Source organism: Lasioglossum baleicum, chromosome 9 (assembly GCF_051020765.1).
Source record: "Lasioglossum baleicum chromosome 9, iyLasBale1, whole genome shotgun sequence".
In the NCBI taxonomy this organism is placed as follows: Eukaryota; Metazoa; Arthropoda; class Insecta; order Hymenoptera; family Halictidae; genus Lasioglossum; species Lasioglossum baleicum.
Genome location: NC_134937.1, coordinates 10,300,508 through 10,323,369, shown reverse-complemented (window position 1 = coordinate 10,323,369; position 22,862 = coordinate 10,300,508). Strand labels below are relative to the sequence as shown.

General features: G+C 47.3%; 1 protein-coding gene across 5 annotated transcripts in view; it reads right to left on the bottom strand.

Moving 5' to 3' along the window:
- Positions 1-22,862, bottom strand: part of LOC143211735 (homeobox protein caupolican) — a 135,559-nt gene that overhangs the window by 90,378 nt on the left and 22,319 nt on the right. The window contains exon 1 of one of the 5 annotated variants that reach the window (XM_076429663.1): positions 7,598-8,447. The exons of 3 other annotated variants lie outside the window; for them this stretch is intronic. In XM_076429663.1, coding sequence (XP_076285778.1) covers positions 7,598-7,645 — 48 coding nt within the window. In that variant the 5' untranslated portion in view covers positions 7,646-8,447. Of the gene's footprint in view, positions 1-7,597; positions 8,448-22,862 lie in introns of those variants that run through there. One more of the 5 variants, XM_076429664.1, reaches the window with a different exon arrangement.

Here is a 22,862-nt window from a genome sequence, read left to right as displayed (position 1 = left end):
GACTCTCGCAACCACACCCACCACATCCCGCCGTTTCGAAACGATTACCAGCGGGCTCGTCCGACTCGGCGAATTAATTAATATCATTAGACTTGGTTCGACTAGTAGCCGGAGAAAGAGAGAAACTCATCACCGAGACACACACAGGCGTAAATGCACCGCTTTGCGACGCGTTTCACAGGTGCACGCCGGCATATCATTAACATCATATTAGTCGGATCTATGTTAACACCTTGCTCGCCCCTATACTACGCCCGATGGATACAAAAGGCGAGTCGTCGGCGTCGTCATAGTCGACGTCGTCTACGCAGAGGCTCTCTCGACACGTCGCGCCGACTGCGCCTATCTAAGCTCCCTCCTTTGCCACTTCTGCCCAACGCCCATTACTCATTTCGAATGCCATTTTATTGCCAACCGTGGCTACGTAAATCACCGGGTATATCTGCCGACGATTCTATTATTTTCCGAACTTTATTCCCCTTCCGCGCTCCTACCCCATCGCCAAGCAAATAAAACCCCGATGTGCACTGCTCCCTCGAATAATGCGGTTTCATTCCACTCCGATTATTTTTTTCTTAACAAATTCGTTAATGTTTTCGAGAAAATCGAGTTTGAAAATGCAGCGAATACACACAGCTATTGCGTAGGAATCGTCCGACGCGTCTGACCATGATCAACCAATTCTACTTTGTGTATATTGTGTATAAAGCACGCGAACCTGGCGGAAAATTAAACTCGATTTTCTCGAAAACGAAGCGTCAACCGAAAAAATGTTATTCCATTTTTCGACTTATTTTTACATGTAATATCACTCCCTGCTCGGTTGTACCACCCGTCCGGCCACACCCTGTATAGTTAGGAGCAAAACTGATCACACACAATTTAAATCGGAATAACTTTTTCATGAATCGACCAAACGACGTCAATATCTCTGTAAGGCTAGAAGAATTAGTTTAGTAAATGGCATATGAAAAAATGCATTTGGTCGGAATTGTGAAAAACAATAGTAAAAATTGATTTTTACGACGTTTCTAGCTGGGCCAATAACGAGAATTTAAAAGATGTGTTTGGTCAACTCGTGTAAATTATATACGCTCCGAAAATTTCATTGAAATTGATTAATCGGTTTACGAGTTATAAACGATCAAACGTGGTAAAAATTGCAATCTTTGAAGATTTTCTGCCGTTTTACCACTTGTAATCGTTCATAAGTCGTGAACCAATTAACCAATTTCAATGAAATTTTCGGAGCGTATATAATTTATACGAGTTGACCAAACACTATCATTTATTAAATTTTCGATAATGGCTCAGCTAAAAAAAGTCAATTTTTACCATTGTATTTCTCAATCATTTCTTCAACATATCTTTTATATGTCATTTACTAAACTAATTCTTCTAGCCTTACAGAGAAATTGAAGTCCTTTGGTCCATTCATAAAAAAGCTATGCGGATTTAAAGTGTGTGTGATCAATGTTGCTCGTAACTGTATATCTGACTTTCATCAAATTAATTTTTTACGAGTACTTGTTGGTATGAGTTACAATAACAAATACTGGCAAATAGACTGCGCATTTCAATACGTCAAGCAATTTATTTCCAGGCTGACAAGAGCTATGAGCTTGCGAGCAAACTTCTGTCCACTTCCTATCTCAGCAGATCGATTCATAAAAGTTTATATTCCTACAAATAACCGTGGGTCTGCCAATAAAACGTCTTTATTCCATCCGAGAAATAAAACAAGCTATAAATAAGTATTCAAAAATAGTAGTTCCAGTATTTCTGTAGCTGTGACTGACTCAGAACCTAAAACCAACACTGTACCTTACAATCTTAACTCACAGCCATACTGAATCCCATAAACTTCCAATTGCTCACATATTCTTATCAAAGACTATCAAGTTCTATTCCGTTGAGACATATTCGATAATCTCCCAATTAATCTCACCATCAATTCAACTTTGATTGGTCTGTTGAAAGCAAGAGCAGTCAAAATGTCCGCATAAGTACCAACCTAATGGACCTCGGAGCAAGTTCAATGTTATTCACGTATGAAAAAGACGTTCGCCTAACTCTCGGCCTTCTCAACACGCTCTCCCATAATTGTAAACTTGGAAACAGAAAATATCCTATAGATACAAATTAACAATAAAATAGAAAGTTAATTTCGCAAACGAACGACGCTAGAAATCAGCGTTCTGAACAGGACTCGGAACAAATTAATCGCGAAAAGACCTCTGCAGAGATGAGGTGTGCCCGGGAGGATATCATACGCGACTCCATAAAACAGTTTATAACTAAACGGTGGTCGTTCCTTAATTGGCGACGATTTAACGCGACGCGATGTCCCTTTCTACATTAGCTGCGGAATCCTTGTGCGATGATCGCGATTCTGTTTTTCGCCGGGGCGAAAAGAATTAAGCGCTACCGACGTTTAACGCGCGATAACAGGCGCAGTGGCCGACGGTAAAAGGGAACAGAAGGGAAAACGAAGGGCGAGGGACGGGGTATAGGTATACAAGTGGAATTACAACTGGAATCCCCGGGGCGGTGGCAGTAAATATATTAACTACCTAATCTGTAATCGCGAATTTTACGAGTCGGTGCCGGTCCGCGTCGCCGCGACGGGACAGTATTATAAATTCACGTAAGTAGGCTATAAACTCCAATTATCGTTACCCGCGTTTCCGTGGAAATGATCCGCGTAAAATATTTATTATCCAGCGCGACGGGATTCGGCGACGCGATCGTAAAGCATTCGCGAGAGGAGAGACAGAGAGAGAGAGAGAGAGAGAGAGAGAGAGAGAGAGAGAGAGAGCCGAGAGCACAGCGAGCTGCGTTATTTAGACGGACGGCCGTTTAGACGATCTCGCCGGCGCAATTAGAGGACGTCGCTTTTCTTCCTCTATTTCTCAGCAGTTCCCGGTATACTCGGAGAGGCCGGGAGAAGCTGCGTTTCACCGTGGCAGCCCTGCGAGAGAACTGCGAGGACTCGCTGATCGGCGGTGCAACCAGATACCAGCCGCGATAACCGATGCTTTATTGTCGACACTCGTCTAAGGTGGTCCCCAGGGATGTTGGTTCCTTGTCGGAATCGAATACGAAGCGGTAACCGTCTTCCTTTCCATTGCAACTTTGTCCCGAAAATCCCTGGCCTCCACCTTTCACCCTCTTACCGCTAGTTTCTAATCTCAGTCGTGGTTCTTATTCGCACTTTTTAAAATCTACTTCAAAAATGTAGTGATTCAATTCCATTTTATTTCAATATCATATTTTTTTATATTTAATATATTCACACCTCTATACAAATGATAGATTCGATTTCTGAATAAAAATCTTGTCAGATTGTAGGGCGTTACTTGAGTGACTGGCTCGTATATTTATGTTTAATTTATTTTATATCATAAGGGCACATATTTTAATTCATACTTGCATGTTTACATTAATCAGGATTAATTCAGGGAATGTCGGAATTTTTTCAATCATGCTGAAGGGATCAAATCCTCTAGGATCACCCTCACATATTTTAACCCAAGCCCTTTACTTAAAAATATCTACAGCGCAACGAATGCAACATTATTTTTAGTGCACATGTAAAAAAGCAACTCCAAACAATTGCTATCTACAATCAGTGTGAGTGGATTATTAACAAATTTTTATATCGTCTCGAAAGGGGTTAGTACAGGGAATATAATTTCGGAGCCGCATCTACCATAACAGGAAAGGAATGTAATTTGATTAATCGTGGAAGAATACGCCGCAGGAATTTGCGGCGTGGTTTTCCGATTCGCAGAAAATACTGTTACATAAATTGACCACTAATTGCAACAGCTAACTAAAAATTAAAAGTATTCGCATTCCTTTATTCTCATATATGCAATACTTCTTCTACTATTCTGCCGATATCTGTTCATCAAACTTCGCGATTGCGGAACGTACAGTTTATTGTATTCGCAGCCATACATAATAAGTATACTGCGTCTATGTGTACAAGAGAAAAAGCAACATTGAGTAATACAAGGTTCGGGTCCAGGGTTGTAATTCTGACCAATTACCAGGTGTGTCAAACAGGTGCACAGGCAATCTAAACTGTGTAGTATTATTTATTCCCACAACAAAAATTAATAATTTAAAAACCAGTCTAACTATCAAAATTTGTATTTGTTCTACTCCAACTCCGCTACTCCAAAAATCTACATGTTATGCACAATATTTAGGATAATGTGACACGAATGTGAACTGATGTTTTACTGTTACTATCTAGTATGTGATACATCTTTTCGCCGAATGTTGTAATTAACCCAAAAACATTAATTATACAAGAGGCTCAAACAATACTGCTCTGAAAAATGTCTTCAGTGCAATTTTACAGCAATTTTAACTCCAGCCGTGCATACACTGTGTTCAGATATGAGAAAAATTAATTTATAGAGACTTAACTACTATAATAAGCATTTTAAATACTCTCTGCTTTAATAAATAAATACTTTCAATCACTCTCTTCGATAAGTGCGTCGGTGGTAGAATTATACCTAAACGATTCCACGATTCAATTGGTCAGATTTTCCAGCAGAGCGCTATAAAGAGGCATGAATAGAACACGAGGTCTAGCCAAGCAACTTCTTCAGCATCGAAATTCAATTTCCCGGTGGTTCGGCGGGACAGCTTCATCAGCCTCAAACTTCAACCCCATCGACGACAGAAAAAGAACGGAGCGGGTCTTTTATCGGCGAGTTAATCGAGACGAGGGAAAGCCTGGAGCGTTCGGTTCGAACGTTAAAGCCCTTTCGACGCAGCCTCGCACCTTCCTCTCGGACCATGCGGGCAGACCTAACCCGTATTATTATCATCTAGCCCCGCGATCGCACCTGCGCGTACGCGTCCCGTTCCTGTTCGCAGTTATTTCGTGTTTGTGCTCTCTCTCTCTTCTTTTTTCGACAACATACGGAAGAGAGAGAAAGAGAGGGGTTGTGCGCGCCTGCGCCCCAACCCCTTCCTCGCTCTGAACCGCTCGTAAATCAGAATTTCATTTTCCCTTTTGCACCGATCCGTTTCGCCCTCGACGCCCGGATTTGCCGGTGACGAAATCGCGAAAACAAAGTGTCCGCCCCAGTCGCCGCTACTGTTTTGTTTCCGCGATTCGATGGGGGTTGTAATTGGAAAGTAATACGCAGATACGATCCTCCAATCACAATCGATGTTTCTCGACTTCCACAAATGTCACATTGGGCTGTTAAAATTGTTTAATGGAGAACATCAATTTGGAAAGGATCTTTTTAACATTTCCTTCCAGTTGAAGGGGTTGTTCTCTTTAATAAATATTTTTTGTACTATTCGATGCTTCTTCTTTTTTCGAGCCAACGTTTTGCACTCAAAAATGTTTTCAATACAGGTAATTGATTTAGAGAAAATCTTTTTAACCCCTTGCCCTACAATATTAAGTCAGACTCGTGATGAAGATTCTGAACAGAGTCTAATAACTATGTGTGCTACTAATTTCCTTTAAATCGAAATAAAATTCGAAAATTATAATAAATCGAAATAAAATTAAATCCAGAACACATAGGTTTACTATACATATAAAGGTTCTCGTTTTTTAGGAAATTAAGAATTACAAGAGAAGATTTAATCACTGAAATCGTAAAATAAATTGTACGGCAAGGGGTTAATATCCTTTCCAAATTGAAATTTCACACTCCAAAATCTTTACAGTCGCGAATAACTAATCTCCAAGATTTTGAACACTTTTTCGAAATCGACAAGATATCACTAAAATATATACAATTTATATTTCTCTATTAGTCCAGACTATCGACCCGCAAGTAAATCTGGTATTTTACGGCGAATTATGTCGATGTGCCGACACGATTGGAGCATAAACTTGTTAATGAACGACGCGACGCTCGACAAATATGTTCAAAGTAAGACACTTTATCAGTCGATCGCGGAAATATACTCGAATACCAATCTCTCCCGTCCAATTTACAGAAATTGAAGTGGAGTAAAGATTAGTTCACTGCACGGTCCGATTCGTAGTCTATTTGTCGGTCGATGGTTAATAAACGGTCGTTACCGATGAAAATATCGCGTCTCGAATTTTTAATTAAGAGGAGGTCGGTGTTTTCTCGAACTTTCTAGATCTCGAGATCATTCACGGATTTCCTGGGCTCGCAAGAACGGCGCGCGGAGCCCGTAGCGGCCGCCGCCGGGGTCACAGGAATTTTAATCACCTCATAATTAATTTAACTCGGCACTGGGGCGCGCGATAAATCTTCCCGATACCTAGCCGCGGCATCGCTCGAGCTCGAATATATACGTCTATATAAAAACTGCAGCGCGCGCGTAAATTAAAAGACTTCGAAAAGCAGCCCCAATTTCGGGTAAAAATAGAAACCTGGCTATTCGGTCGACCTATTAACCAATTTTTGCGGACGCACCCTTCTGGGTCGGCCAATTAAAGAACATCTATTGACACGATTCTACAACCTTGCGGTAGGAAAAAAACACGTGGGGTCGTTCCACCGGAAAGGAGCCTGATGCACCTTTAAACATTCATTTCTACAGAATAAGAAACATTAAAATGTGTAGTACTAGAGTATCGAGAAAATTGTTCGAGGGTTTAGTTAGATCCTCGACTGAACGACCAATTTAATCAGGATTAAATAATCAATAGAGTTTTTGCATTTTTGGAGTTCACTCTGCGAGTCCTCGATTAAAAGAATTCCTGGAATTTTTTTGACTGGAGGCTCGTAATTTCGTTAGTCAATTGAGCATAACGAGGATATGCGAGGACTGCAATTCGGTTGCATAATTGGCTGGTATCGACTAACTTTTTCCTGCTCGTACACGAGGAATCGAGGTTCAAGTAGGCGTGGACGCGGCGTGCGACGGCCGTCGGTAAACATTTACGCGACACAGGTGCGCGGATCGCGAGTCGATCGACGGGTCCACACCTGATCATCACACGGAGGGCTGGTGGACGTTGTCATTGAAACGTGCGATGTCCGAAACGTCCGGACAATCGATCAAATAATTTGAACATAAATTTGTCACTGGGAATGGACCGCGAGCGACATCAGTTGCTCGGAAAACGAACGGTTAGGTAAACTGCGTCGGACGAGCAATTAACGGGACCATTTGGTCGTCGAGCTGGCGCGGTGACCCGGGGCCCGCTACGCGGAAAAAGCAGAAATGGAATTTGAACCGTGAACGCGAGGGAACCTCGGGTCTAACAAGGTAGCAGAGCCTAATTACCGGTAGCGTATCGCGCGCGGCGTGCTCGCTTTCGCGAAAAGAAAGCCTCCGCGAACGCCAGTGGCCTGGGATTAACAATGATCCTGAAATTGCTACCCGGTAAGCGACCATCGTTAGGCGAATAATTGAGCCGCGATTTTGCAGACAATGGATCGGAGCACCGTTATGCTCGCCTGTCTGTCGGTAATTGCCTTACTTCGAGTTTTTATCGAAAACACGATCCTAGACGATATTGGAGCAGACGCTAATCTTTGATCCGCGATATTTTCGGAGTTCTGTGTCTCGGTCGTCGGGTGAAAGGGTAAGAAGAGCCTAGCGAGAGATCATGTCGTCTGAGACTCACCTGGGACGCCGACGGATACGAGTACCCGAACTGCGCGTACGCTGACATTTCGGCCGGCTCGACTCGGTCGTCGACGGTCAGCAGCAACAGCGGATCCTCTCTCTCGATTCGGAGTCTCGCGCGGCAGAAACAACAAAGAATTAGGTCACCAACCGCACCTGCACGCACTGCACTCTCTCACTGAAAAGTCAGCCTAGTACTACTCCCGGGATTGACGAAGCGGCGCCGTGGATAAGACGAACGGGGTGTCTAGTGGCGGCGAGCGATCGCGGTCTGTCGCCGGAACGGTGACTGCCATCAGGGTGTCTTTGAATTCTGGCCGGGGGATCCGAGCGGCGACCACATGACTTTCCCGTGGCACACGCTCGTGGAGACGCTGGTCAGCGAGTATCGAGGACGTGCACTGGGGTCCAATAGTCCGGCGATAGCGTCCAAGCAGGTCCGGCGGAAGGCACGAGGCGTGGAACGATGATCATCCGAGAGCGGGCACTGTGCAGCACTGAGCGAAAACTATGTTACTCGACGGCGGATGGTTCTTTCTCTGAGCCGGGCACGGAGAAGAAACGCGCGTTCACAGGAGGACAAGCCGGCCCGCGGAGAGGCTCACGTCACCACGAGGCGAAAAAGAGAACGGAAAACAGAAGTGCTGTGTGTGCGGCGCGTCGGCCGATTTGGGACGGACATTCGGACAGACGACGAAGCGTCACGAGCGATTAGTTATAGAGAGTGTTCGTTCGTTCGTTCGGTCCGTCCCCTGCTCTCACAGGGCACTCCAGTCTGCGACTGACTCGCCACCACTCACACCACTTCATCGGCCTTCCACTCCGCTCCGTCCCAGTTCCCCCTCTGGTGGTCGAAAACCGAAAGCAGTCCGGGCTCCCACCACCGTCCCGTGGGAGGTGTCCGTCGCCGTTCCGACGAATCGCCGGGCTCCGAGCTGCCCCACGGGCGTGTCACGTGGGCCGGCGCGACGCACCCGATTGGAGCGTCGTTTCGCGCGCGGGCGTCCCCTCGAATCGAACGTGCCCCCACGGGGCGAGACACACCCACGTTGGCCCCCACCATCGGCAAACAACCGTGAAACGATACAATCCCCCTCCCCGTGCCCCCGCCCCGCTATCCCCCGCCGCTCCGACAAACGGCCACGGCGGAACAAGGAGAAACGAGTATGTTTACGCGAGTCTACTCTTGTCAACCCGACGGCGAGGGACTTGAATAAATCTGCCGGCCTCTCTCGCGCGGTTCCCTCCCCACCTCACCCCGCCCTCCCTGCTTTGCTCGTCTCTCTGCTCTTACCCCTCCTCTCTCGTGCCACGCTCTCGCGCTCCGTCCAACCCCCTTCCACCCACTCGTACAACCCTCTCTGTCGTTCTTTATCCGGAGACGAGCCACCTTCTTCCGGCTTATATCGCGCCATTGTCCGGCCCGTGAAATCGCTGAGTGCCGACGACGACGACGACGACGACCCGACGCGACGCGAGGCGTCGTGCCGCCCGTTTCCACGCATCCCAGGCTCGGAACTTTGTCACGGCGACGTGACACGAACGCGAAAATGTCTGGGTTACAAGGACACCCTTCTCCGACGCCGCGAGCATAGTCGGGGGTTGCTCCTTACCGGCTAGAATGAAACGATCGCGACGCTAGGGGCTTTCGAGTGCTGAATAGGCTGGCCAACTTGATTTCATGAATTGGCTATGAGTTGATGGTGTTTTGTACGAGCTCCTTTGAGCGGTAGTACACTGTGGAAGTACTAGAGATATAAATGGTTTGTTGGGGGTAAATGATGTTCGGAGATAATTGAGGTCGGGGATGTAGAATTTTGGGTAGGATGAGACTGTGTAGCGGTAGTGGACGATGTAGTAGGTACTTGCTATTGATTAGTGTACTTGTACTGTAATATTTCATTCATGGGGAATAATCTAAACTCCGCCTAGTGGCCATTATTCATAGTTATCATTTTTGCTTCCAACGGATCGCGTTCGGACAAAGGGATTTATGTTGGCTAATTGATTTTGATATGCAACTTTATACAGGAATTAATATAATTAATCGATATGGTCTGAAATATTTTTTTGAGTAAGCAACTTCACTGTGAAACACTTACAACTAACGCTATCGCTATAAATATCGCATACTTTACTTCCTCTACCCTTCGCTCGCCATCGTTCTAGAAGAAATATTTAACGCGGTGACAACATTTCAGTAACACTGTTGTCGACACACGGTAAGTTCCGTATCATTCGGATCAATTATTCGTACTTTACACTCTATCAATCATAAAACGTCGCGTATGAGATGTGTCCACTGATACGCGCGTTTATGCGGCCAAGAATTTGAACCGTGTAATTCCTACGAAATAGGTAACCGCACACAGACAAAGTATATCGAGTGACCGGCGCACAGTCATTAATGGTGCGCAGCATTCGAAAACGAACGGAAGAAGGTTGTTTAGAAAAGAAACCTTAACACAGTGCTGGAAAATCAGACTAGGGAATTCTTCAAAACCGCAACGCGCAAATTGGTCTCCCGTTACAATGATCGTGAAAAATCAGTTTATGAATCCGCAAAACTGAATTCGTCGGTTGAAAGAAAAATGGAGCGGAAGCACTAAAAGATGAAGATGTTGTTGAAGGATCGCTGGTATCTCGTGAAAGATGAAACGAGCAGAAAATTGATCTCGCAGAAAATCGCGAGAAAGTAAAAATCCAGAATTTGGACGCGTTTGAAGAATTCGTGAAGGACGAAGCGCTGCAGGGGGATCCACAGTCTCAGCTTTTGGATCGCGTCGGATCGGATCACCGATGGTAGCAGCATCGGGAGCGCATCGGTGCGTTCACGGTCGCCCGATGCGAGAACCTGAGGAACGACGGACGTCGGAAGGATTAGCCACGGGGCTCGCTCGGTTGCCGCGCCACTTAGAATAATTTCACGGGTTATTAGGCGGTGGCTGAGTCGGTTCCCGGTCAAGAAGTATTTATCCGGCAAATTAGAGTGTCGAGGTGGTTCGGGGAGGGGGGCTGGTGAGAGGGGGTCGGGCAACAGCGTGGCGCGGCGTGCGCGTCTCCGGCGTAAATACCGCAATAATAGCGCTCCGGGCTGGCATGGCGAGGCGGCTTCCTCTGGCCGGGGCCGGCGCGAATGGTTGCGTTTTCTTGGCATCATGCTTGGCCGGCCATGTGTCTTATTCGTGTCAATGCGGCCCCGTGTGGCGGACGATTTTCCGCGACGTTGCCCCGAGCAATTTGCAAACGTAATACGCGTGCACCGCGTCCTGCGCCACGCCGAGAGTGGGATTCTATGGAACGCGTGAAACGTTCTGACAGCGCTCTATCGCGCGTCAGAAAATTGAATCGGTCATCCATCGCGAGCGGGAAACGCTTCGTGGACTAGAAAGATAGGGGATAACGCGATTCCGGAAGCGCTCTCCGACGCCCCAGGAATCGGGGCCCGAGATGGCGGGAAAGACTTGTGACAAGGTACAGGCCCCCGGTAGAGACGCATTGCGAAAATTTACTAGGCTCTCTTGCGCGTCAAAAAATTAAACTGGACGTCTATCGTGGTCTAGAAAGGGCCCGATGGACTACGAGAATGCGCGACACGGAACAGGCCCCGGAGAAACTGGAGAAATAGTGGTCGCGACGCAATGCGAAGATTCACTGCCGCTAATAGGATTAGCTGACAGGTCGACGAGGTCCTTGGGAGATAAAGATCCTTCCGAGCACTTCGTACCTGACCCACAGGGACCCTCTACCGGCGGGGACCGAGGGGAACACGGGTCCTTCGAATGATTTATTGGCCTGCGTAAACCTAGTGACCTGCCGATCACGCCCCCTCGACGAACAGTCGCCGACATAATGTGCACGTTTTCAGCAGGGCCTGCCGTAGCCTCTTTCTAGAGTCGCGTCGTGTCACGAATCCCTTTCAAGGAGTCACTGCGACCCGTCAAAACCGCACAATAACCTGTTTAATCCCGTTCCTCCTACTCGTGGAGGCTCGCTCGCTCGCGCTCTCACCTTTGTTTACCGTTCTACTGCAAAAAGGGAGGCTCGAGAACTCCGCTCGATGTCATGTTTGCGCGGCAAATATTTTGCCGGCGGCGTCGAGACGCAAGGAGTTTTCGGACGGACCGGCTCCAGCAGGAAACGCGGCGAAAGTCGACTCCGAAAACGTGCACGCGGCCCGAGTGTCTCGAACGAGGTCGGCTCCAGCCTGTGCCCATCTCGGAAAACGCGTGCTGACATTTTTTTTATGGTTAGAAATATAATTGCATTTAATTTTGATCCGGAGCTGCTACTGTCTAATCAATGCTCGAAGAATGTGCGCGCAAATCGCCATACGGAGGTCTCTACTCGCAGAGTGCACTGTAAAATTACTTAACAGTACACTTTTCCAGCAAGAAGAAAACCAATTAGACCTAATCACAGTAATTTTTACTGCGACCTATGAAATTCCTACTATGATTAGGTTAGAAACTACAGCCGCTGACGCTTTGACTGGACAGGAAGCCAGTAAACACATACAATCATTCAGTTAGGATAACGAGCCGCTCCAGCAGAAAGTACAGCTTCCCAGTTTACGAGATCTGTGAGGTATTCTCTTTTTAACCGTCGCGTCGTGGAACTGATCCAAAGGTTGTTCAACAAAATATTTCTCTCTTGTATCTGAACTACTTTTGGGTCCAGCTGTCCCCGTTCCTAACGTTTACTATTTGTTTGAGGCAAATTGCTCGTGAATGTGGAAGATCGCTTTGTGCACTAGAAAATCTGGAAAGTATGCGAGGAGACGGACACGGTCGCGCTATTATTGTGTAAACTCACGGGCCACGAGCTTTGTGGTCGGGAAAGCGTAACAAAGCTGGTTCCTCTTGTTACGAGAGATTTTACTCGATCCATTAATCATAGTTTCGCTTATTATTCGATGCAAATCGAGTTTTCACCGGTTATCCGCCTGCGAGCGGTCGAATCGTTGTCACAGGCAATTTAACATTTTCGGACGTACTCGAAACGAGCACGCTCTATTCTGTTAACTTACTTTGCGAACATTTATCACTCCGGCAGCTCTCGCGCAATTATTGATCTAGTTTCATAATTTTGCGCTTGAACGGAACAACTCTGATAAATTCGATCTGATCCGACATTATGGTTAACCCTGCGCACTGTTCACGGAATTGGTCCACGTCGTCGCAAACGACATTCTAGAGAAAATCCGAAGGTCTGCTTTCGTGTTACACGATTTCTAGTGTTTCAGGACAAATTCCGTAAGATGTCGAATAGAAAATTGTTTTCTCGACGAACAGTGTCGAGGTATTCGAGGAAGCACGGCGATAGCAAGTGTCGCGACATATTTCCAGGGTATAATTAGTATCTCCGTGGATGAAATCGCGAAGCTAGGAAAGCGTTTCTCGTTCGGAAGGGAGAGTAGGCAGCAGTGAGAGAGAGGCCACCGCGAGATTCCACAGTTACACCGAGGGAATTTCAATCAGCGTTGTTCGACACCGTGGAATTTCATTCGAAAACGATCGAGCAGCGAAAGTAATCATCCAGAAATGGTGTCCGGTATAGGCTGGTCGATCGGGCAAGTTCAAGTTCTCCGAAACGGTATAGTTCGCGAGGCGGTTACAACGGCGTGGAGCTGCTGTTACTAGCGACGCTTAAATATCCTGGTGCGTAGTTAATGCCGTTTAAAGACGCATTGTAAATCTCACGGAGCGAGGGTATCTGAGGGCCAGTTGCAGCATCGTCTCGTGTTTACAGCCGTCAAGTTTTTCAACTCTGATAAGGAGGAAGGTCCGTGGCGGGTAGCACAGCCCTCTCTCAGGCTGGCTTGCCAACTGTCCTATCTCCCTGGCCAGTGTGTCCACTACTTGTTTGCAGGTCGAGTAAAAGTTAAACGGCCGTGTCGAGCCGGGCTGTCTCTAGCGATAAGACTGCTTAATAAGGCAGCAAACCATCCGCCTACCTTACTACTCGTTCATCTCATCCGTCCCTCCTTGACCGTTCCCTCTTTGTTTCACCCTCGACCCAGTTAGGTAAGGTCTCCCACCGCCTCTCTCTCTCCTCTTCCTTTATCTCTCCTCCCGCTGCCAGGTTCTTGTAATTCGTTACTCTCCCTCTCTCTGTCTTTTTCTCTGTCTCTCGGAACGCTCGAGCTCGGCCTAACGAGGGAAAGATTTCAACTACCTAATTCGAGGCGAAACAGGGAAATCGGGAGACACGGGACCCGTGGGTCGTAAACTGTCCTGCCGACACGGAATTACGAGCTTATCGGGCTTATTCCCAGCGAAGGAACTCGCCCGAAAAACTGTTCCAAGGTTTCCCCGTTTCGGAACGGAAATGTCCTCTCAAGTTTCAAGATCGATGGACATGGACCGAGTTTGATCTATCGGCGAGCTGGCTAATGTCTGTCACCTGTTTTGCACCTATGTCGTTATCGTTCGTCTTCTTGATTGAATCTGAGTTTGCTCGTTGAAAGCGTCTACGTAGCCAGAGGTTACGAGGATAAGTTTGCGAAAATTAGCCTCGGAGCACCGCGCAAGTGGCAAGTTCAAGCCGGATCCTGGAGCCAGCGAGCTCAAGGTTGCCGGTTCTGCGAGCGTTCGTTCCGGCACGGTATCGGCGACTTCCTCTGTCGGAATCACAAAGGCAGGTCTAATCTGGACGCCGTAAAACGGTGCGATATTCACACCGTAGGATAAAACAAAAGGTTGTTGCGGGGACCCATGGTAGACGGTAAAAGTCGCTAGAGGGGAGCTAATAAGGGAGGTCCAGACTGCCGTGGCGCCTTCAGTGCACCTTCGAGGGGCACTGCAGTTTTATTGGCCGGCGCGTCCTTGTTCTTCGTTCACTTCTTTCGTCTTCTTCTTCTTCTTCTTCTTCTGCTCTTTCTTCTTCTTCTTCTTCTCGGCCGCTCCTCTGCGGCAACTTCGTCTTCCTCCTCGGCGCTCTCGGTATGGCCGACCAGTATGTTGCCGTAAAAAAGCCGGTCTCCCCTTGTCTGTCCTCCTCCTCACCTTCCCCGTCCTCTCTCGTATACGGTGGAACGACGAACGAACGAACGACCAACGAAATGTCAACCGTAAACCTCGCGAGGCAACACTAATTAACCCGACCGAAATAAACTGCGCCGCTCACCGCCGCTCTCATGCCTTCTTCTCATTCACCCCTCGCCTCACCCTTCTTCTGGCCTACCCTCCCCCGATGTTACCTCGAAAACCAGGCTTCCTTCGCCGACTAGCGACCACCAGACGAAAGAATCCTCGAAACGGTTTCGAGCCGTTCGCCATCGTTCGTTCCGTGCTTAGAATCCGAAACGAAGAATTTTAGGCGACCTGTTTTTTCGGGGACCATGAGCCGCAAGCTCCGCCGGATCGACACGGGCAACGAACCCCCGTCCCCTGTACACGGTGCCCGAACTTTCATTAAGGACGTAACGATTGCCTTGTCGGAACCCGGCAACCATCGTACCAGTCGATCGGCGATCGTCTGCAGTCAGAATTCGAAAGCAAGCATCGTAGACGACTGCGCCCGCTCGCTGAAAACTGTCGGCCTCGACAAGGGATCCGGGGTTTTATTATTCCAAATTAACAAGCCGGAGATTTCTAAGGCTCTCTAGGCTTGATCGCTTTTCTGGCATTCCGAGGAATTCTTTGATCACTTTACTGCGGGCCATTCAGGGCAACGGGGCTGGAAGCGTGTCCCAACTAAATTGGACAGGCGGTGATTGGATTAGAAACTACACCTTCCGGGGATTCTTTCTAGTTTTTAAAAACTTGATCGGTTGGGAGAACCTATTAGAATTTAGATTCTCTCAAGAAATAATTCCGAAAGAAATGATTGGATTATGTTCTCGAGGGTGGCTTTTTCGATCACGAACATAGTTGGCGGATAACATTTTCAGAAATGCTCAGCAGTGAATCATATAAAAGTCTCAAATTAATTGAATAGCCGCCGCTAAGTTAATATGAAAATGGGAGGGTGTAATGATTATAAGCATAGTTTTGGTAAGAGGGCGGGCGTAATGGACCGCAGAGGGGTTAAGAACGAGCCCTTAAGCGCCAATAACGATACAACGATCCACTTTCCGAATCTTTTAGCCAGCTCCACCGAGGGCACGCATATTTCACGCACTTCGGATTCGGTTAAGAACTCGTTCCGCAACCGGAAGGGAGCGGACCCTTCGCGGGAAATAAATCGAGGGCTTTTTCCCGGTATAGGAGCGTCCTCGCCGAAAAGAGCCTGCGCTCCCTCTCTCCTTCTCTTTCTCTCTCTCTCTCTCTCTCTCTCTCTCTCTGCGAACAGTCTCGAAACCGCGGGGTTTCGCCTATACCGCCCGCTGCCACGCATTTCCATTTTACCCCGCAGACGAGGGGCGCGTCGCGGTGTCTCCCCATACTTTATGCGGGGACACCTACATCGTCGCCCACGGGTACTAGCCAAACTTTATTTATAAACAAAGAGGACAGTCGATAGCTACGGAGATTGCGGGGACATCTCCGTGTACGCCTCGGCTACGAGCGATTTCCTAGAAGCAACCTCGGACAGCCCGGACCCGAAAAATGGCGACCAGCGGTCCCGGCGACTGTTGTCGCTCGCGTCGATGAAGATTGATCGGCCACCGCACCCGACGAGCCCCATTTTCGTTAATTAATGGGACGCGACTAGAAACACGACCATTAAATTCTTGGTGGTTTGCAGTTCAGACTTTTCTTAATTTTGTCTGGTTCAAAAATAATTTTCTGTTACGTTGTACTAAATATTGGAAGTTACAGATACGTCAGCATTCTCAAATGTAATTGTTAATAATTTATCATGGAATGAGGATCTTTCTCTTTACTCAAGAAAATTACCTTGACAGCATATATCAAGGTCATTGTGTCTGGATCCTCGAAAGACTACATTCCTCTTTCTCTTTTTTACTTATTTCGAAAGAACCCACGATAAAACAACCAAAAACTTATTCTTCCCGCAATTTTCTGTGGTACTCCTGCTCAGTACACCGTTGTTCCTGTCATCACGTACTTCCTAGTTTCTCCTAGTTCGTCGAGGTGAAAGCAATTATTCTCGATTAAGTCTCCGGCAATGACAACGGAGTCTCGTTGCTTCGCGATAACCGGAGATCTGAAATCCGGAATGTAGCTGATCGAAGAGAATACGGAATCGGTGCGCACAGCGGGTTACAGTATTTAGCAACGGACAAAAGAATATTTCTCTGGATACACGGTGGTGGAACACAGGATTACAGCACTAGTCGGTTTCTTTCGATTACCTAACGCCGCAATGCCGAGTTACATAAAATCTACATCAGGACCGGAGATAACGCTGACACGCGGAAGACATTTCCTGCGAAGGCGGTTCACAACTCAATTGAGGATCGTGCGTCTAATTCCTCCGCGAATTACAATATCCATTGTTGCAACCGGGTGAACATCAGCCGCTTCGACTTGTTTCGACATGGTAGGAACCTGGAGTCTTTCGAGAACTTCTAGGTTAGTTTATCTTCGAGAAGTGTGCAAGATCAATGATAAATAAACACTACAATCAATGAATCTACACTTGAAGTTCTTGAACTTAACCCCTTATTATTTTGAAGAGGAACTACTAAATGCATGATGACAATTGACTTAGAACATTTTTATTTTCCATAGATATCCATCAAGGAGGACCCAGTCGAAAGGATCAGCCAAGAAAGGTCTGTTTTAATGCTTTCGACACCTCATGAACTTTAGAGTCCGAGATCTCAGCACCAGGAAGGTTGTAGGATCTCATGCCGCGCGAAGAAACAGTCGCACAAAAGCGTCGGCGTAATTCTGGGTGTGACGCAACGCGGAAATATCGTCGGCTAATTGCCAGTCGGCTTTCATAACGTCGTGGTAAGAAATATGCGTGCAGAGCAGCGGCTGCTGCCTCCTACACCTGACCAGCGGCCATCCTCATTGTGTCTCGTCAGGGTTCGAGACTCGCTGTACGCACGCTACCGTTTCCCAACGTGGAAACGGTGCACGCACGCCGGAAAACAGAGATAGCGGAATCGGCGAGAACGCCTAGGGGGAGGGACAAGAAAACACCGGCCTAACGAAGCATGTGTTCGCGGACGGTATCGCGATTAGGCGCGTTCATCGCTGTTTAGAAAAAAGTTTGTAATGGTTAGCGATACGGGAACCCCGGCGCAATTACGTCCATTCGGACGGCCGGTATCTGGCATCTGCCAGACTCGAGTGTTTTGTAATAGTTACGACTCTGGAAAACCTCCACGAAAATCCGTTTCCAGTTTTTCGCAATCGTGATTCCCTTTGTTGGTGAACGGGGAAACATTTCAGATGTTATCTGTGACGGTATAGCGAGCTAGAGAATTTTCAGGTTTTTGTAATTCCTGCTAACAACAAGTGAATCTAATGAAATCTTCGGTATGCTGTAATTAGTAACAAATTGGTCCAATTTTAATATCTCGACGTTGAAAACAGGTCCAGATGTCCTCGTGCACACATGATTGCGTTACCAGACAGATTTTTTTGTCAACACATTAGAGGATCTTTATCAGACGACGATGAAGTACTAAACTGAAGTGGGCCGAGTTCACGGATTGGGCCACTAGTTAGACTAGGTCTGAGTTAGCTTTAGGCCTGGATTAAAGTGATAAGTGAGTCGGCGCTACGTCGGGTCAAGGTTTATCCATGTTTGGATCGGATTAAGTTTGCATCGGGACGAATTTCGCGCAAATCTGATTTAATTCTATCGTAGCGTTAGACCCGGCTGAATTACATTTCGGTCGGGATCGGGATTAAGCCTAATTTCGATTCTATTTCGATCAAGCCCTCGGGAGAGCACGCGGTTCTAGACGCCGTTTGATCCGCGTTAGGTTCGGGTTCGATCAAGATTATATAGCTCCGGTATCGTTTCGATCTAAACACGACTAGGAGCGAATTAAGAATGACTCGAGTTTGTAGTGTGTCCGGGCTGGATTGAATTTGAACGACAACTGTGTAAAGCGAATCAAGATCTCGGCTGGAGATTAATTAGAATTGAGATCTAAAGCCAGTCGGGTTGTTGAGTCGTCTGATGTCAACCAATCTGTCTTGTCTTTCAATTATAATTTACTTGTTTCGGTAAGAAACGTGATATTAAAACGCGGTAGACGACGGCGGGTAGAAGTATCGAATTTAATGTTCCAGAAGCAATCGTGTGGATAATTGAAACATGCGCGCAGACAATATAAAACACGCGTGAACATTTAGAATTAAGACTTGTTGGTCTCATTCGATTGAATTAGAGTCTCGCTAAAGAAATAGAAAAAAAATGTGATCGTTTTTGTCAGGTGTTCGTATGAGAAGAGCAGCTTGGCCTATTAAATTTAGCGGAACGTTTTTCGAGTGGATATTCTTGCAGGAAGGTTAGTATAGCGCGGAACACGACGAACAACTTCTGACGGTGTCTCCAGGTCGCCCTCCCCGTCCTCTATCTGCAATCAGGTGCAGGGCACCGGTGCATCGCATGAGCGGCCCGATGTTACGTGCCCATGGAAAATGAATAGGTAATTATAACGCATCCATAATGCAGGCAGACACGGCCATGGTAGTTGGCATGGTAGAGTGCGACGATCGAGCCTGGTTCTCGGAAAGGGCTCTCCGTGCAAAGGATCACGGGGCCGCAAACTAGGCTCTCTCGCAGCCTAAGCGGATATTATACCTCTTCGCCCGGAGAGGAAAGTCAAATCGCGCGCGCGCGCGCGCGAGCCACAGGCTCGTTGAAATTCATTCGCGGCCGTTTCTTTTTTGCTCCGCGGACTGCGCCTCGCGTCTTATCTTGCTCTTGTTCCGACGTCTTTCTTGCGGCCGTAAGTATCTCCGGCACGAAACGCGGAGATCGTGCGTTGCTCTTCGAACCGGCCGGTTTTTTAATTGTACTTTATTGCGCGTCAGGCCGATTAGAATCGTCCGAGCCGACCTCTTCCAGCTGCGGGCCCTCGCTCGTTCGGTTTCGCGCGGATATAAATCCCAGGGAAAAACTTGTCGGCATTCGTTGATACAGTTAGACTTCGATCCTTCTCGATCTATTTTTATTCGCAGTTGTTTGAACTTGAAAGTATTGAGACCTGGTGAGTCTCGAAGGAAACAAAATCGTGAATGGAGAAGGATGAAATGGACGAAGAAGGTGAAGTTATAGAATAGAAAGTGAATTGCAAAAAAAAATACATAATATAACAAAACAGACTAGATATGTACAAAAGTGGCGGGAATAGAGATTGTAAAACGAACGGATAAAGGCGTGCGAAGACGCGAAACGGAAAGACGAATCGATTGATCAGTCGATCGAATGATGGAGTATCAATGGCTTGATGCGAAGAGCGCTTAATTGTGTGACGTGAGCAGATGCTAAGATGTAAGATAATGCGAAGAAGCGAGGCGAACGCAAAACGCAGCTCTCTTTATAGTCTGGTGGGCCATCGGTTTCGGAAGGAAAAAGGAGTGGGAACTTCGGAATTGAATATCTAGGATCGCAGCAACGTTCGGTAGGGCAACGACCTAACGAGCTATGCGTCGAAGGAGACAAAGGAATTGGATAAAGAATTTCACATAAGGAGAAAAGGATACGATGGCCCACGCGACAATAACGAAGAGTTCGATGGTCAACTGACACGGCGAGGTTTACAAACTCGGTCGCTTGGCGAGACAAAAACTCTCGAACACGACAGTTCTTATGCCTTTTTTTCGTTTGATTGTTTTACGTCGCTTCTTCAACTGTTATGGTTATTAAGAGACAGCTCTTATGCCTCGCCGGCGTCTAAGTTAAGTAATGTAAACACGGCGCGTTACCGTTCGGAATCGCGATGCAACTTAGAACGGGGAACGGCCTGCTGGATTTTGAACAGCAGTGTAATCGCGAAGAAAATCTTTTAAAATTAATAGAATCCAAGATTCGATTGAAAGAACCATTAGCAACAATAGGAAAAATTTCCTAGGCTTTTTTGATTGCCCAGAACGGCCAGTAGCCATGCAACTCTGCAGAAAGTTCCTTCAACTCCACTTTTTACGTTCCACTAATCTTCCATGCTGTCCCGCTTTTTCAGCCTGCACAATCAATTAATGTAGTATTATATTATTCCTGCTAGTTCAAGTTCGACAGTCTTTAAGAAGCTCGTCGTACCGCCGCCGCGCCGATAAACACCGATAGCCTCTCAAATACTTCACTCGACAGTCCAGCAGTGTTTTCCGGTAAACCAGCAGATTAACTCGGCTCGATTGCCGATAATTGGCCGCAAGGACCGTTAAACTTCACGGCACGAATAGTTAAATCGTTGGCTGAATATATCTCTCTCTCCTCTTTCTCTTCCCCTCTCCGTGGCCACAATGCCTCGTGCATTTTTCAAGCAGCCTCGTCACTAGCGACCAAGTTTGCGATTCGCTAGGTGAACAGTTGGGCCTGGTTCGGGCCTCCCCATCCACTGTACCTGTCGTTCTTAGTTCTTTATCGGATAAGTGCTGCTAATTATAGTTATTATAATTAACCGCGGCGTTCGTGGACGGTGAGGTTTTTATAACGGTGAGTCGGGTCTAGTTTCACTTAGAGATCTAGGTGCGAAGCCGTAGATAGAACGGAGTGATATCTTTTCTGCGGGAAAGCGAAATTATTGATATTGATGCGATTTTTGTGAAAAGTTTAGGACCCAGAACAAAAATTATAGGCCTCGCGAAAATTGCTCTAAACTCCACATAACGTGTTAAATTAAAATTATAGAATATTGTGTAGCAGCTCTCCGGGAATATTCTAGGATTTAGTATAACCTTTTCTGAGGCCCGCAGGAAGAGTGCAGGGCTGAAGAAAAACTGGTAGGGCACGTCAAAAAGATGTTGGTGCCTATCAAAGTTCAGAAACGAATCGCTGTCGGAAAATCGCGTCGGCACGCACAGGTACGTGCGTCGTTCCTTGTAAACGCAGGACGACGCACACCGGCGGTATCGGCCGTTGGCCGGTCGACTAGGTGTGCGCTACTCCTCCGGTAATTTCAGCCGGATCTGCATATTTTAGCACGAAAACTTCCGGCGATCATTATCCTCGCGGCGACTCGGCCGACCCGACGGCTTTACCGCCGTCGCGCCGCTTTTACTTTGTCGCGTACACACAAACACACTCGCGGGGGCTGGTGCTTTGCCACGCGATCCGTTCGACGCTGTGGAAAATCATTGCACCCTGACCTGCACAGCGCGGTAAGGAAAGTGTCGGTGGCCTGGAGAGAGCGGAAAATGGGTCTCCGGAGCGGGTAATCGCGCCGGGAGATCGAACCGAGCGATTGCCGGCCGTTGCGGAAAGTTTCGCTGTTACTTGGTTGTCTCCTGTCATTCGCGACCTGATGCCGATCTCGAAATTCGGTGTACATCGAGTCTTTGCGCTATCGAGTTCTCGCTGTACGTGTCTCTGGATATCGATTGCGCTCGTTTCTTCAAGAGGTGTTGGGTTCTCTTTATGGAGACACTAGCAGACTGATGGAGGAAACTTCAAATTGCGTCTGTTCAGCCTCCGAATTATTTTTCAATTTCGTTGCGAACAACTCCCAGGTATTTGAAGTAATCAGAAAATGTGTAGAGTCACACTGGACAAAGGAGTGGAAGAGTAAATCTGAAATAATCTTGCTACTAAAGTCAACAAAGCATTTTCTTCGCAAGAAGTTGAACTGCCCTCGCACGTCACCGGGAGAATCGTTAATTCCTATTAAAGGAAAGGGGAGGGTCGAAGCAAAGTTCTAGCAGCCCGCAAACCCATCGTCGCCGTGCGAGAACAATCGGTTTGCGAAAAGTATCGTCCCCGGCAGAAGATTATGTTTCCCATCGGAGGCCGGTTCCCGGGAAGACCGAACAGCGCATTACTCTTACAAATGACTGGAAGGCAGAGTGCCGCGCGGCAGCACTTAGAAAAGTCCAGGAAGACGATTCGAAATTGCTTTTCTGAGTAGTGTTTTACTTCGATAACGATTCTTCTCACGAGCCGGCTCTCGCAGAAACGAAAGGAAACCGAATAATTTAGACGTAATCCCGTTGCGTGGGAGGGAGGAGAGCGCGAGAGGCAGTCACGGCGAATGGAAATCGTCGGGCAGAAGCGTTGTCTACGCTTGTATGCACAGTGGCTTGTCACAGGAACCAATTAACTTCTTTACAAGAAACGACCATTACCTCCTAGAATGCGTTAAAATCGCGGAGACGCAGCGCGCGCGAAGCGACGCGACGCGACGTTGCGCGACCCGGTCTGTCTTGCCGTGGAATTTCCCGCGTTAACGA